Source organism: Triticum aestivum, chromosome 3A, assembly GCF_018294505.1.
Source record: "Triticum aestivum cultivar Chinese Spring chromosome 3A, IWGSC CS RefSeq v2.1, whole genome shotgun sequence".
NCBI lineage: Eukaryota > Viridiplantae > Streptophyta > Magnoliopsida > Poales > Poaceae > Triticum > Triticum aestivum.
Window position 1 is genome coordinate 589935511 of NC_057800.1, and position 17267 is coordinate 589952777.

The following is a 17267-nucleotide window of genomic DNA, read 5'->3' on the forward strand; positions in this document are numbered from 1 at the left end:
ACTATCGCTACCACTTAGTGATTACATGGCGATTGCATTTCATGCAATAAAGCGACAACCATATGGCTCCTGCCAGTTGCCGATAACTGTGTTACAAAACATGACCATCTCATACAATCAAATTTAGCATCATGTCTTGACCATATCACATCACAACATGGCCTGCAAAAACAAGTTAGACGTCCTCTACTTTGTTGTTGCAAGTTTTACGTGGCTGCTACGGGCTGAGCAAGAACTGTTCTTACCTATGCATCAAAAACCACAATGTGGTATAGTGATTTCTTTTTTATCTTCAGAAAGAACCCTGTTCATTGGATCCGATTCAACTAAAGTTGGAGAAACTGACACCCACTAGCCACCTGTGTGCGAAGGACGTCGGTAGAACCAGTCTCACGTAAGCGTACGTGTAATGTCGGCCTGGGCCACTTCATCCAACAATACCGCTGAATCAAGAAACAACTAGTGATGGCAAGCAATATGTATATACCCATGCTCACAACTCCTTTGTGTTCTACTCGTGCATATAACATCTACACATAAACCTGACTCGGATGCCACTGTTGGGGAACGTAGTAATTTCAAAAAAATCCTACACACACGCAAGATCATGGTGATGCATAGCAATGAGAGTGGAAGAGTGTTGTCCACGTACCCTCGTAGACTGTAAGTGGAAGCGTTATGACAACGCGGTTGATGTAGTCGTACATCTTCACGATCGACCGATCCTAGTACCGAAAGTATGTTACCTCCGCCATCTGCACACGTTTGGCTCGGTGATGTCCCATTAACTCACGATCCAGTAGAGTGTCGAGGGAGAGCTTCGTCAGCACAATGGTGTGATGACGATGATGATGATGCTACCCGAACAGGGCTTTGCCTAAGCACCGCTACGATATGACCCAGGTGGATTATGGTGGAGGGGGGCACCGCACACGGCTAAGAGATCAATGATCAACTTGTGTTTATGGGGTGCCCCCCTCCCCCGTATATAAAGGAGTGGAGGAGGGGGAGGGCCAGCCCTCTACTATGGCGCGCCCTGGGGAGTCCTACTCCCACCGGGAGTAGGATTCGCCCCCTTCCATGTAGTAGGAGTAGGAGAGAAGAAAAGGGAAGAGAGAAGAGAAGGAAGGAGGGGGCGCCGCCCCTCCCCCCCTAGTCCAATTCGGACTAGGCCTTGGGGGAGCGTGGCCTGCCCTAGGCAGCCCCTCCCTCTCTCCCCTAAAGCCCATTAGGGCCCATATACTCCCCGGGGGGGTTCCGGTACCGGTTAATGCCCGAACTTACTCGGAACCATTCCGATGTCCAAACATAGTCATCCAATATATCGATCTTTATGTCTCAACCATTTCGAGACTCCTCCTCATGTTCGTGATCATATCCGGGACTCCGAACAACCTTCGGTACATGAAAACATATAAACTCATAATACTGATCGTCACCGAACGTTAAGCGTGCGGACCCTACGGGTTCGAGAACTATGTAGACATGACCGAGACACGTCTCCGGTCAATAACCAATAGCAGAACCTGGATGTTCATATTGGCTCCCACATATTCTATGAAGATCTTTATCAGTCAAACCGCATAACGATATACGTTGTTCCCTTTGTCATCGGTATGTTACTTGCCTGAGATTCAATCGTCGGTATCTCAATACCTAGTTCAATCTCGTTACCGGCAAGTCTCTTTATTCGTTCCGTAATGCATCATCCTGCAACTAACTCATTAGTCACATGGCTTGCAAGGATTATATTGATGTGCACCAAGAGGGCCCAGAGATACCTCTCCGACAATCGGAGTGACAAATCCTAATCTCGATCTATGCCAACTCAACAAACACCATCGGAGACACTTGTAGAGCACCTTTATAATCACCCAGTTACGTTGTGACGTTTGGTAGCGCACAAAGTGTTCCTCCGGTATTCGGGAGTTGCATGATCTCATAGTCATAGGAACATGTATAAGTTATGGAGAAAGCAATAGCAACAAACTAAACGATCATCGTGCTAAGCTAATGGATGTGTCAAGTCAATCACATCATTCTCTAATGATGTGATCCTGTTAATCAAATGACAACTCATGTCTATGGTTAGGAAACATAACCATCATTGATTCAACGAGCTAGTCAAGTAGAGGCATACTAGTGACATTCGGTTTGGCTATGTATTCACACATGTACTAAGTTTCCGGTTAATACAATTCTAGCATGAATAATAAACATTTAACATGATATAAGGAAATATAAATAACAACTTTATTATTGCCTCTAGGTCATATTTCCTTCACATCACCGAAAGGGCCCAGAGATACCTCTCCGTTACTCGGAGTGACAAATCCTAATCTCGATCTATGCCAACCCAACAAACACCTTCGGAGATACCTGTAGAGCATCTTTATAATCACCCAATTACGTTGTGACGTTTGAAAGCACACAAGGTATTCCTCAGGTATTCGGGAGTTGCATAATCTCATAGTCAAAGGAATATGTATAAGTCATGAAGAAAGCAAGAGCAATAAAACTTAACGATCATTATGCTAAGTTAACGGATGGGTCTTATCCATCACATCATTCTCCTAATGATGTGATCCCGTTCATCAAATGACAACACATGTCTATGGTTAGGAAACTTATCATCTTTGATTAACGAGCTAGTCTAGTAGAGGCTTACTAGGGACACTGTGTTTTGGCTATGTATCCACACATGTATCAAGTTTTCGGTTTATACAATTCTAGCATGAATAATAAACATTTATTATGATATAAGAAAATATAAATAACAACTTTATTATTGCCTCTAGGGCATATTTCCTTCAGTCTCCCACTTGCACTAGAGTCAATAATCTAGTTCACATCGTCATGTGATTTAACACCAATAGTTCACATCTTTATGTGATTAGTTCACATCGCCATGTGACTAACACCCAAAGGGTTTACTAGAGTCAATAATCTAGTTCACATCGCTATGTGACTAACACCCAAAGAGTACTAAGGTGTGATCATGTTTTGCTTGTGAGAGAAGTTTAGTCAATGGGTTTGCCACATTCAGAGTCGTATGTATTTTGCAAATTTTTATGTTTACAATGCTCTGCATGGAGCTACTCTAGCTGATTGCTCCCACATTCAATATGTATCCAGATCGAGACTTAGAGTCATCCAGATCAGTGTCAAAGCTTGCATCAACGTAACTCTTTACGACGAACTCTTTATCACCTCCATAACTGAGAAATATTTCCTTAGTCCTCTAAGGATAGTTTTGACCGCTATCAGTGATCTACTCCTGGATCACTATTGTACCCCCTTGCCAAAATCATGGCAAAGTACACAATAGGTCTGGTACACAGCATGGCATACTTTATAGAACCTGTGGTTGAGGCATAGGGAATGACTTTCATTCTCTCTCTATCTTATGTCGTGGTCGGGCTTTGAGTCTTACTCAATTTCACACCTTACAATATAGGCACGAACTCCTTGTTTGACTGATCCATTTTGAACTTCTTCAAAATCTTGTCAAGGTATGTGCTTTGTGAAAGTCCTATTAAGCGTCTCGATCTATCCCTATAGATCTTGATGCCCAATATATAAGTAGATTCACCGAGGTCTTTCATTGAAAAATTCTTATTTAAGTATCCTTTTATGCTATCCAGAAATTCTATATCATTTCCAATCAACAATATGTCATCCACATATAATATCATAAATGCTATAGAGCTCCCACTCACTTTCTTGTAAATACAGACTTCACCATAAGTATGTATAAGACCATATGCTTTGATCACCTTATCAATGAAGGAAATATGCCCTAGAGGCAATAATAAAGTTGTTATTTATATTTCCTTATATCATGATAAATGTTTATTATTCATGCTAGAATTGTATTAACCGGAAACTTAGTACATGTGTGAATGCATAGACAAACAGAGTGTCACTAGTATGCCTCTACTTGACTAGCTCGTTAATCAAAGATGGTTAAGTTTCCTAGCCATGGACAAAGAGCTATCATTTGATGAACGGGATCACATCATTAGAGAATGATGTGATTGACTTGACCCATCCGTCAGCTTAGCACTATGATTGTTTAGTTTATTGCTATTGCTTTCTTCATAACTTATACATGTTCCTATGACTATGAGATTATGCAACTCCCGAATACCGAAGGAACACTTAGTGTGCTATCAAACGTCACAACATAACTGTGTGACTATAAAGATGCTCTACAGGTGTCTCCGATGGTGTTTGTTGAGTTGTCATAGACCGAGATTAGGATTTGTCACTCCTATTGTCGGAGAGGTATCTCTGGGCCCTCTTGGTAATGCACATCACTATAAGCCTTGCAAGCAATGTGACTAATGAGTTAGTTACGGGATGATGCATTATGGAACGGGTAAAGATACTTGCCAGCAATGAGATTGAACTAGGTATTGAGATACCGACGAACGAATCTCGGGCAAGTAACATACCGATGACAAAGGGAACAACGTATGTTGTTATGCGGTTTGACCGATAAAGATCTTTGTAGAATATTTAGGAGCCAATATGAGCATCCAGGTTCCGCTATTGGTTATTGACCGGAGAAGTGTCTCAGTCATGTCTACATAGTTCTCGAACCCGTAGGGTCCGCACGCTTACCGTTCGATGATGATCGGTATTATGAGTTTATGTGTTTTGATGTACCAAAGATAGTTTGAAGTCCCGGATGTGATTACGGACATGACGAGGAGTCTCGAAATGGTCGAGGCATAAATATTGATATATTGGACGACTATATTCGGACACTGGAAATGTTCCGGAGAAGTTTCGGATAAAACCGGAGTGCCCGAGGGTTACCGAAACCCCCGGGGGAACTAACGGGCCTCATGGGCCTTAGTGGAGAGAGAGAGGGGGCGGCTAGGGAAGGCCGCGCGCCCCCTCCCCTTTGGGTTCGAATTGGACTAGGGAAGGGGGCGGCGCCCCCCTTTCCTTCTCCCTCTCGCCCTCTCCTTCCTTCCCCTCTCTCTTCCCTTGTTGGAAACCTAATAGGAATAGGATTCCTGGTAGGAATCCTACTTGGGGCGCGCCACTATAGGGCCGACCGGCGTCCCCCTTGCTCCTTTATATACGAGGGCAAGGGGGCACCCTAGAACACACAAGTTGACAGTTGTCTTAGCCGTGTATGGTGCCCCCCTCCACCATATCCCACCTCGGTCATATCATCGTAGTGCTTAGGTGAAGCCCTGCGCCGATAACTTCATCATCACCGTCCCCACACCGTCGTGCTGACGAAACTCTCCCTCGTACTCAACTGTATCAAGAGTACGAGGGACGTCATTGAGCTGAACGTGTGTTGAACACGAAGTGCCGTACGTTCGGTACTAAGATCGGTCGGATCGTGAAGATGTACGACTACATCAACCGCGTTGTCATAATGCTTCTGCTTTCGGTCTACGAGGGTACATAGACATACTCTTCCCCTCTCGTTACTATGCATCACCTAGATGGATCTTGCGTGTGCGTAGATTTTTTTTTGAAATTACTGTGTTCCCCAACAGTGGCATCCGAGCCAGGTCTATGCGTAGATGTTATATGCACGAGTAGAACACAAAGGAGTTGTGGGTGTGGGTATATACATATTGCTTGCCGTCACTAGTTGATTCTTGATTCAGCGGTACTGTTGGATGAAGCGGCTCAGACCGACATTACGCGTACGCTTACGCGAGACTGGTTCTACCGACGTGCTTCACACACAGGTGGCTAGTGGGTGTCAGTTTCTCCAGCTTTAGTTGAATCGGATTCAATGAACAGGGTTCTTTCTGAAGATCAAAAAGCAATCACTATACCGCATTGTGTTTTTTGATGCATAGGTAAGAACGGTTCTTGCTAAGCCCGTAGCAGCCACGTAAAACTTGCAACAACAAAGTAGAGGACGTCTAACTTGTTTTTGCAGGCCATGTTGTGATGTGATATGGTCAAGACGTGATTATATAAATTGTTGTATGAGATGATCATGTTTTGTAGCACTATTATCAGCAACTGGTAGGAGCCATATGGTTGTCGCTTTATTGTATGAAATGCAATCGCCATGCAATTGCTTTACTTTATCACTAAGCGGTAGCGATAGTCGTAAAAGCAATAGTTGGCGAGATGACAACGATGCTGCGATGGAGATCAAGGTGTCAAGCCGGTGATGATGGTGATCATGACGGTGCTTTGGAGATGGAGATCAAAGGCACAAGATGATGATGGCCATATCATATCACTTATTTGATTGCATGTGAGGTTTACCCTTTATGCATCTTATTTTGCTTAGTGCGGCGTAGCATTATGAGATGATCTCTCACTAAATTTCAAACAAGTGTTCTCCCTAAGTATGCACCGTTGCTACAGTTCGTCTTGCCGAGACACCACGTGATGATCTGGTGTGATAAGCTCTACGTTCACATACAGCGGGTGCAAGCCAGTTTTACACAACCAGAATACTCGGGTTAAACATCCATTTGCCAAATTTCATCAAGGAATGCAGTTTTGACATCCATTTGCCAACGTGATGATCGGGTGTGATAAGCTCTTCTTTAAGATATCCATCAAGGAATGCAGTTTTGACACCCATTTGCCAAATTTCATAATCATAAAATGTGGCAATTGCTAACATGATTCGGGCCGACTTAAGCATCGCTACGAGTGAGAAAATCTCATCGTAGTCAACACCTTGAACTTGTCGAAAACCTTTTTGCGACAAGTCGAGCTTTGTAGACAGTAACACTACCCTCAGTGTCTGTCTTCCTCTTGAAGATCCATTTATTCTCAATGGTTTGCCGATCATCGGGCAGGTCCACCAAATTCCATACTTTGTTCTCATACATGGATCCTATCTCAGATTTCATGGCCTCAAGCCATTTTGCGGAATCTGGGCTCATCATCGCTTCCCATAGTTCATAGGTTCGTCATGGTCTAGTAACATGACTTCCAGAACCGGATTACCGTACCACTTTGGTGCGGAACATGCTCTGGTTGACCTACGAGGTTCGGTAGTAATTTGATATGAAGTTTCATGATCATTATCATTAGCTTCCTCTATAGTTGGTGTAGGCATCATGGGAACGGTCTTCTGTGATGAGCTACTTTCCAATTCGAGTGAAGGTACAATTACCTCATCAAGTTCTACTTTCCTCCCACTCACTTCTTTCGAGGGAAACTCCTTCTCTAGAAAGGATCCATTCTTAGCAACAAATATCTTGCCTTAGGATCTGTGATAGAAGGTGTACCCAATAGTTTCTTTTGGGTATCCTATGAAAATGCACTTCTCGATTTGGGTTCGAGCTTATCAGGCTGAAGCTTTTTCACATAAGCATCGCAACCCCGAACTTTAAGAAATGACAGCTTAGGTTTCTTGCCAAACCATAGTTCATACAGTGTCGTCTCAACGGATTTAGATGGTGCCCTATTTAACGTGAATGCAGCTGTCTCTAATGCATAACCCCAAAACGATAGTGGTAAATCAGTAAGAGACATCATAGATCGCACCATATCTAATAAAGTACGGTTACAACATTCGGACACACCTTTATGCTATGGTATTCCAGGTGGCGTGAGTTGTGAAACTATTCCACATTGTTTTAAATGAAGTCCAAACTCGTAACTCAAATATTCGCCTCCGTGATCAGATCGTAGAAACTTTATTTTCTTGTTACGATGATTCTCCACTTCAGTCTAAAATTCTTTGAACTTTTCAAATGTTTCATACTTGTGTTTCATCAAGTAGATATACCCATATCTGCTCAAATCATCTGTGAATGTCAGAAAATAACAATACCCGCCGCGTGCCTCAACACTCATTGGATCGCATACATCGGTATGTATTATTTCCAATAAGCCATTGGCTCGCTCCATTGTTCTGAAGAATGGAGTTTTAGTCATCTTGCCCATGAGGCATGGTTCGCAAGTATCAAATGATCCATATTCAAGTGATTCCAAAAGCCATCTGCATGGAGTTTCTTCATGTGCTTTATACTAATATGACCTAAACGGTAGTGCCACAAATATGTTGCACTATCATTATCAACTTTGCATCTTTTGGCATCAATATTATGAATATGTGTATCACTACGATCAAGATTCAATAAACCATTTATATTGGGTGTATGACCATAGAAGGTTTTATTCATGTAAACAGAACAACAATTATTCTCTGACTTAGATGAATAACCGTATTGCAATAAATATGATCCAATCCTATTCATGCTCAACGCAAACACCAAATAACATTTATTTAGGTCCAACACTAATCTCGAAGGTAGAGGGAATGTGTTATGGTGATCTTATCAACCTTAGAATCACTTCCAACACACATCGTCACCTCGCCCTTAACTAGTCTCTGTTCATTCTGTAACTCCTGTATGGTCATCAGATAGATCTCCAAGAACATCAAGGAGAACTTTGTATTGAAGGTCAAAGAGAGAGAAGAAGCCAGCTAGCTACTAGATATGGACCCATAGGTCTGAGGTAAACTACCCATGCATCATCGGAGGGGCAATAGGGTTGATGTAGATGCCCTCCGTGATCGAATCCCCATCCGGCAGATCGCCGGAAAAGGCCCCAAGATGGGATCTCACAAGAACAGAGGCTTGCGGAGATGGAAAAGTTTTTTCGTGGATGCCTCTGGTGGTTTGGGAATATTTCTGAATTTATAGTCTGAAGATTAGGGTTAGAGGGCCTCCAGGGGGACCACAAGCCAGGGGGTGCCCCCCTGGGGCGCACCCCTACGGCTTGCCGTCTCCTCGTAGGTCTTCTGACCTCCTCTCCAAGTCTCGTAGGTGTCTTCTAGTCCAAGAAAAATCATCGCAAAAGTTTTATTCCGTTTGGACTCCGTTTGATATTCCTTTTCTGTAAAACTCAAAAACAAGGAAGAAACAGAAACTGGCACTAGGCTCTAGGTTAATAGGTTAGTCCCAAAATAATATAAATAGCATATTAATGCATATAAAACATCCAAAACAGATAATATAATAGTATGAAACAATCAGAAATTATAGATACGTTGGAGACGTATTTACCTATAGAATTTTTGATGTTGAATGCTACCAAACATATTTATCCATGTAATTTTTCTTTATTGTGGCATGAATATTCAGATCCATAAGATTGAAAACAAAAGTTTAACATTGACATAAAAACAATAATATTTCAAGCATACTAACAAAGCAATCATGTCTTCTCAAAATAACATGGCCAAAGAAAGTTATCCCTAGAAAATCATATAGTCTGGCTATGCTCCATCTTCATCACACAAAGTATTAAATCATGCACAACCCTGATGACAAGCCAAGCAATTGTTTCATACTTTTGATGTTCTCAAACCTTTTCAACTTTCACGCAATATATGAGCGTCTGACATGGATATATCACTATAGGTGGAATAGAATATGGTGGTTGTGGAGAAGATAAAAATAAGAAGATGGTCTCACATCAACTAGGCGTATCAACTGGCTATGGAGATGCCCATCAATAGATATTAGTGTGAGTGAGTATGAATTGCCATGCAACGGATGCACTAGAGCTATAAGTGTATGAAAGCTCAAAAGAAAAATAGTGGGTGTGCATCCAACTTGCTTGCTCACGAAGACCTAGGGAAATTTGAGGAAGCCCATCATTGGAATATACAAGCCAAGTTTTATAATAAAAAATTTTCACCAGTATAAGTGACAAAATAGGAAACTCTCTATCATGAAGATCTTGGTGCTACTTTGAAGCACAAGTCTGAAAAAAGGATAGTAGCATTGCCTCTTCTCTCTTTTCTCTCATTTTTTTATTTTGGGCTCATTGGCAACACGAGCAACAACACCAGGGGCTCGTCCACGTGTGTCGACCAACCGGGTGGCTGCGATAGGGAGGTGCCTCTCCATGTGTAGACACTACGGCCCCTGGTGTTCCTACTCGCGTGGCCGACATGGCATCGGTGCTCGTCCACGCGCGTCGACACAACAGACGTGATGTGGACCAGATCATGAACATGTCATCAAAGTTTGAGGTTCATGCTAACACAAATGTTAAACCATTAGAGCAGCCAAAGAAGAACATGGGCAAAACCATTATCTTAGTGGGGAAGTTTTCAGTGCCTATTTTGGGAGAAATGACACATAAGATTTCCAGCTGCAACTTCCCATCTAAACCTAATTAATTCTAGAAGGGTCTAGCACGTTTTAGAGGCTGGAAAAGATGGTCTTTTAAGTCAGCTTTCATTCAAAAAAATGGTGCATCATTTGAGGTCTTGAGTTAAAAGTTGTGCAAGTTTCCATGCAAGTTGTCCAGGAATTAATTACAGCGAGAGGCTCAACAAGTTTGCTCCTGCTACAGCTTGGGGCTCATGAATTTACCTTTCATTTTGAGTTGTTTTCACGCCTAACTAGTAGGTGCTTCTAGTATAAGTACTCCCCAGTTGTTCCATGTGAAGGGGGATGAGATTTCTGAGATTATGTTCGTAGACAGCCGGTGAGGTTGTGTTTGTGCTGTGAGCACTAGTATCGTTGAGTGTTATCTCGTGTGTGTGGATTGGAGGGCCTGTCCTCAATTCATATAGGATCCTTGTGGTTCTCTCTTGTGATTCTTCATAGGTTCACAAGTTTCATGGTTTGAATTGCATCCTTGTAAACCAAGCTAGTTATCCGTTGTAATATATTTGAGAGTTTTCCTTTTGCTCCTTGCCATTTGAGAGAGATAGTTGCTGCTCCTTGTGAGTTCTTTGGCACCGTGAAAGATCGTTCCCGAGACGTCCCGTATCAGAACGTCCACAACGACGAGATTCCCCTTCATGCACGGTCGTCGTGGCCCCTAGTGTTCCTGGTCGCGTGGCTGACGCGGCCCGATAGTGCTTCCCCACACGCCGTGCGACACGAACTGGTGGCTGCAGGGTGCGCCGCCCTGTTCCCGGAACCACGACATCCTGGTCTCGTCGTCGGTAGCTGCACGATCCCGCGTGCGCCGTTCATGGTTGGGTTGGATGGAGATGGGAAGGGCGTGAAAGTAGTGGGGGGCTGTGGAGTGGCGAGGAAGATGGATGGATAAGCTTCTATGAGATGGAATCGTTTGTGCGAGGCTCGCTCCCAACGGCAGGTGCGCACGCTTGACGTGGCAGTTTTCAATGCTTCCAGATCCGCGTTTTTTCATCCGATGGACGGATAATATTACCCACAAAATATAAATCATGAGGAAGAAAATCATAATGAATAGAGGAAAAAGAACGTGCGTAAATTTGGACGAAGCCTCTTGCGCGACAAAAACTTTTGTAAGTACTTCTCCGTTCGGAATTACTTGTCGCAGAACATGGAATTTCAGCGACAAGTCAGTTCTGACGAAGAAAGTAAGTAGCACAGTGTATTCGCCCCATCCCAAATAATTTGTTTTAGTTTTGTCTAGATACATCGGTGGATGTGTCTAAACACGTTTTATTATCAGATAGATTTGTATCTAGACAAATGTCAGACAAATAATTCGAGACGGAAGTGGTAGTACATAAATTGTGATACCACTGGAGAAAAAAAGAAAGAGGCGGAAGAATCTAACTATATTTATGTGATGCACCGGTAAGGTTCCATACAGTTGAATAATTTGACCCGTTCGTAACTTGGACCACCGAAATTCCCCGTTCTGCCCTCACTGTGTCGACATCGCCTTCACACAGGAGAACCGTATTCCGAACGCCTCGTCCCCTGCTAGATTTCCTTCCCGTAATTATTTCAGGAAAGGAAAATATAACGCCGTGCATCGGGTGCGCGCACCCAACAAAAACAGAGGGAGCAAAGACCCCGAGCGGAAAAGGAGCGAGGGCCTCTCTCTCCATCCCGACCTCTCGTGGCCGCCGCGAAGAAAAGGTAGCACCTCCGCCCCCGATCCCCTCCCGCCTTTCCCCCTCGCCGCCCCTCCCTCGATTCCGGCAGATCGGCGCCGGTAAGCCCGGGGTCCGACCCCGATCTGTCTCCGTCCCGGCCTTCGCGTAATTTTCCCCCAATTCCGTTGGCCGTGACTGGATTGATATTTTGTTTTGGTAGATCCGTGGCCTGGTGCCTGGCGGGGCCTCTCTTGTAGTATGGCCTGTGATGCGCGTAGATTTGTTGTGCGCCGGTGGCGATTCGTCCATCGGCCTGTCGATTGGATGTGTGCCTGCTCAATCCGTTGGATCGTCAGGCTCGATCTGTTGCATGATGTGATTCGTTAGGATCGTCTAGTTGCGGGCTGTCGAGGCGAGGTATTTTTGTTGTCCCTTTTATCGTGTGTGCAGTGATGCAGGCTAAACGGTCTTGCTAGGTCTCAATCGACTGAGATTTTCTCAAGGCTCCATCGATTCAGAAAAGTGCAACTCGTCACAACTTTTTTTCCTGTGCGTGGAGAGCGTCGTGTCTAGCGTAGCCAGTGATCTGTTGTATGTCCAGATGGATTTGTGAACCTGTGGGATTCATCTGGTGGGATATGCCTTGCCTGTTAATGTAGTTTGGCAGCCTGTTGTCTAAAGGTCGTTATCTGTTAATGCTAATTTGACAACCACATTATTTTTTTAATTATTTGTCCCAGGATGAGTTTTATGCTAGTTTGTTTAATTTTGCCAGCTTTGAAATAACTTGTTGTGTTGGTGTAATTGAACGAATATGTTAAGGTTACCACCCAATCATTACTTGATCGAAGCTTTATGTTCTAGGTTACTTTGGAGCAATATATACGTGTCAGTAGTGAAGTTACTTCAGTGTCAGGCTAAATACTTCGAGGCAATAAACCTGTATTGTTTTACCTTTTGTTTATTTTTATGCTGCCAACTTATTGCAGTATGTGGTGAACAAAAACATGTTTAAACTCTAGAGTTAATGACTTATTCTTCAGTCTAATAAACATGTAAATAAAATTCAAAGCAGGAGCTTATCATGGCTTCAAAACGTATCCTGAAGGAACTCAAGGACTTGCAGAAAGATCCTCCGACATCATGCAGTGCAGGTACGAGCCAGATCTATGATTCAGTTATGACTGTTAGCCACGTTGTCTGCATCTTAGCACTGATATGTGCTGTGGTCATGTGAGCTTTCAACTTTGTGTATCGTAATTCACCAGTAATTCACCTTCCATCTCTGGTGAAATTACAGGGCTATGTCCATCAAGGTTAGCCTTTAGCAGGCTATTTATTATGCACAATGTCTACAAATATCCTTGCTGTCAATTATTTCTGAGCGTGACCATAACTTCACTGGAACTATTTATGGCATCGACCCATTGATAAAATGTATTATTTCATTGAATGGATTTCATTTTGCTGAGTCACTTATCCAGGAAATTGGATTATAATACACAGTTTCATTCGCTGTTCTTGCCCAAAGAGAATGTATCAATATATCAGCTTCTGTCTTGTCAGTGTCCTTTTTGCGGTTGACTAGCTAAATTGATTTTTTTATTTAAGGTATCTAGTAGCATATAGTCTTCCTGTGCTTTAAAGTATATTTCAACTTAGTAAGTGATGAGCAGCCATCAACAACCACTACAATTGACCATCAGTTCTTCTATAATCAGGATTATGTCGTGCTGCTGCTTAGTGCTTACTATTCCCTTGCTTGCACAAATGATTGTGTTAATTTATTATAGGTTTCTATTTATTTAGGTCCTTCTGGCGAGGATATGTTCCATTGGCAGGCAACCATTATGGGTCCTCCTGATAGTCCCTATGCTGGAGGTGTTTTCTTAGTGAATATCCATTTCCCCCCGGACTACCCCTTCAAGCCTCCGAAGGTTAGTGCTGAACAATATTGAGCCAAACAAATTTCCTTGCATCTTTGTCATCTTTATTGAAAGATGGATCTTGTCAAACTGTCAGTATGTCTCCTCTCTTCATGTTCCATTGATGTTTCAGTGTTCGATCCTGTGATTTATGTTCATCCCTGCATTTTGATATTAAGGATCAACTGTATCTTGTTATGCCTCATTTGTTTGCAGAAATCGTTATTATATCACCTCTTAATTTTAAAAGAAAAATTCTGTTGCTGAATCTTATCTTTTTTTAACACCACATTCTATGATAGGTTCAACTTTGTGGGTCTACCTGTTGTTGTTTTTAATCTTCCCTTTTCGTCCTTTGTGTTCTCAAGTATCTCTTCTTTCAGGTATCGTTCAAGACAAAGGTCTTCCATCCGAACATCAATAGCAATGGAAGCATATGCCTCGACATTCTGAAGGAGCAATGGAGTCCTGCTTTGACAATCTCTAAGGTGCTCTCACAACAATTCAGTCCTTTACACCTTTTGCTGATATGCTGTATATACATAGTAAACGAATTATTTACATGCCCTAGCAGTCTAGCACTCTTGATGAGCTACAGTTCTCTGCATTGCTTCATTACACCATTTATAATCTCAACTATAGTGATCTAAACGCTCTTATATTTCTTTACGGAGGGAGTAAATGTTTGATGTGATTTGATGGACGCTACAAAAAGTTTTAAATGTTTTGCCATCTGGTTCTAGAACGTTGCTGCGTGCCTTGTCATGACCTTTTGGCCGGAGTCTTAATTGTTTGTCCAAATGCAGTCATTTGGTGTTGCCTCATGTTGATGCTATCATATTGTTAGCAGATATTAAGCTCAGTTACTTTTTTGGGGCTCAAAACATTGCAAACCATCCTAATAAAAACTGTACAGTTGGGATAAAAACATCTGACAGCCCTCTCCTTGAGGTCTAGTAATCTACAGTTACCATTTATTTATTTTTTGAACAGAATACAGTTACCATTTGGTGCATTGCATATGCAGAATGTAGCTGCACTACTAACTCCCAGTAATGTTATTTTCACCAGGTTCTGCTTTCAATCTGCTCACTGCTTACCGACCCTAACCCGGACGACCCTCTCGTCCCTGAGATTGCCCACATGTACAAGACGGATCGGTCCAAGTACGAGACGACAGCCCGCAGCTGGACGCAGAAGTATGCCATGGGATGATCCGAAGCCCATGCTCGTATCCACTGCTTGCATGCAGAAGATTGTGTTGCTGTCCCGAGAAACTATCTCTGGGCCATTATTTTCTTTGATTACTTGTTGGTCGCGTGTGTCTCCCTGATCCATGTAGGATCGCGTCGTAGTCAAAACATCAACGTATCATTGCCAAAGTCCATAATGAAATTGACATATGCTTCTCGTGATAACTATGCTAGTGTTGGTTCTCCCATTCGCTAAATGGTGCCCGTGGCTGGAAATGTTTGTTATGTGCCCACTTTGGGTGCTTTTGTCTCCTCTCTGGTCATGTTACTGCTCTATTGTTGGTTCCGAATTGGCTGTAGTGTGAACTTAGGCATCAGCAAAATACTAAGAAAGATCCTGATTCTGGGGCATACTTTTTATATAAGTTAGCAAAAAAAAATCATAAAACAATAGTACCATTTGTGAATCGCATGAAAATGACGGGAAAGGTAAGGTCACAAAGTTATAGCTTCAAAACTTTTGTAGCACTCTTGGCCGAGGTCACAAAGTTTATACTCCCTCCGTTCCATTTCAGCGTCAATTAATATGATAATGAGACGAAGGAAGTATTTTATTTTGTGAAAACCTGTGCAAGTTTTTAATCAATATCTATGCGCATGATCTCTATTTTCTAAAAAGGTCAAAATTTAAGTGGACCCTGATTTGTCCGAATTCTACAAATCGACTCAACCATGTCTGCGTTGGGAGTCCTGGATTTACTAAGCGCCTCTTTGGACTGTAGGAATTTCTAAGCCTTTTGGACCATTCAGATTCAGATGTTCCTATTACTTCTCATTCTATAGGAATATCAAACATGAGCCCACACCTCTTTTTTTTTCCTCCTATGCACCATCTAAAGGCAGCTCTTATAAAATCCCAGTATTTTGAAATCTTGTTTATAGTAGGCAAGGCATCTAAAGATTCTGGGTTTCGCTACATGTCCTTAAATACATGATATAAGTAGGCCAATTGGAATTTTTTGTCGTCAACTGGCCTATTAGCTCAGCTGGTTAGAGCGTCGTGCTAATAACGCGAAGGTCGCAGGTTCGAGACCTGCATGGGCCAATTGCAATTTTTGCCTCTATTTTTCCTTCCTTTACAAGTTTGACATGCCTTGAGCAAGTACACACAACCCACTACTCTCTCGGCTCTACTCAGTAACTCAGCACGCAGCGTCTTGAACAGAAGCAAAAACAAGTTACCGCCCTCTTGTTCACTGATTTATGGATGATTGCCGTTTCAGCTGGAATTCATGTGTTCTTAATGATGACTTCTCGTAATATCAACATTCGTCAGACAATATATGATGATTTATTTATTTGTTGCTCTGAACAAGAGGCTATTTATTTGTTGCTCTGAACAAGAGGCTATTTATCATCTATTTTTTTATTGCTTAGTTCAAGTGTTTGTTGAATCCAATTGCACAGGGTTTTTTAAGAGGATGACCCCGGCCTCTTGTTCACTGATTTATGGATGATTGCCGTTTCAGCTGGAATTCATGTGTTCTTAATGATGACTTCTCGTAATATCAACATTCGTCAGACAATATATGATGATTTATTTATTTGTTGCTCTGAACAAGAGGCTATTTATTTGTTGCTCTGAACAAGAGGCTATTTATCATCTATTTTTTTATTGCTTAGTTCAAGTGTTTGTTGAATCCAATTGCACAGGGTTTTTTAAGAGGATGACCCCGGCCTCTTGTTCACTGATTTATGGATGATTGCCGTTTCAGCTGGAATTCATGTGTTCTTAATGATGACTTCTCGTAATATCAACATTCGTCAGACAATATATGATGATTTATTTATTTGTTGCTCTGAACAAGAGGCTATTTATTTGTTGCTCTGAACAAGAGGCTATTTATCATCTATTTTTTTATTGCTTAGTTCAAGTGTTTGTTGAATCCAATTGCACAGGGTTTTTTAAGAGGATGACCCCGGCCTCTGCATCTGAACGATGCATGCAACCATTTTATTAATTATTCACCGAGTGTTGCTGTCAGAATCAGTTTCTTTATGTTAAATTGGTAGCTTAGTGGTCAGACGTGTTAAACCTGGCTCAAATCGACTTTGATGGACACATATGTATTTGTTCCATATGTTGCTTATTATCATCTGTTGCTTAGCCGAGGTTAGGCAAAAAGGAATAATATTACCTCCATCTAAGCTAGATATGCCCGTATCTGAATAAATCTAAGACAAGTAATTTAGAACAGAGGGAGTAATAGTTAAGTTAGCCAGGGTTTCATAACACCCACTAAAGCGAACAAACAAAATAAATCGATTAACATATGAACCTTGGATCTCTCT

The 17267-nt window shown here is 42.2% G+C and overlaps 1 protein-coding gene and 1 non-coding gene across 5 annotated transcripts; both read left to right on the forward strand.

The window, feature by feature from the left end:
- The first annotated feature begins 9919 nt into the window (after positions 1-9919).
- Positions 9920-15140, forward strand: LOC123062430 (ubiquitin-conjugating enzyme E2-17 kDa). 4 transcript variants are annotated; one of them, XM_044485950.1, is made up of 6 exons: positions 9920-10077; positions 11290-11329; positions 12873-12951; positions 13607-13734; positions 14106-14210; positions 14794-15140. In XM_044485950.1, exons 1-6 carry the CDS (start codon positions 9920-9922, stop codon positions 14935-14937), a joined length of 654 nt encoding a protein of 217 aa, XP_044341885.1. In that variant the 3' UTR covers positions 14938-15140. The 4 variants fall into 4 exon arrangements, with proteins under 4 accessions (XP_044341885.1, XP_044341886.1, XP_044341888.1 ...); XM_044485951.1 differs by lacking the exons at positions 9920-10077; positions 11290-11329 and adding an exon at positions 11636-11840; XM_044485953.1 differs by lacking the exons at positions 9920-10077; positions 11290-11329 and adding an exon at positions 11725-11840 and having other exon boundaries at positions 12870-12951.
- An 806-nt stretch (positions 15141-15946) lies between these two features.
- TRNAI-AAU (transfer RNA isoleucine (anticodon AAU)) lies at positions 15947-16020 on the forward strand. The gene has a single exon. It is a non-coding gene; the product is annotated as a tRNA-Ile (tRNA).
- Positions 16021-17267: the final 1247 nt, after the last annotated feature.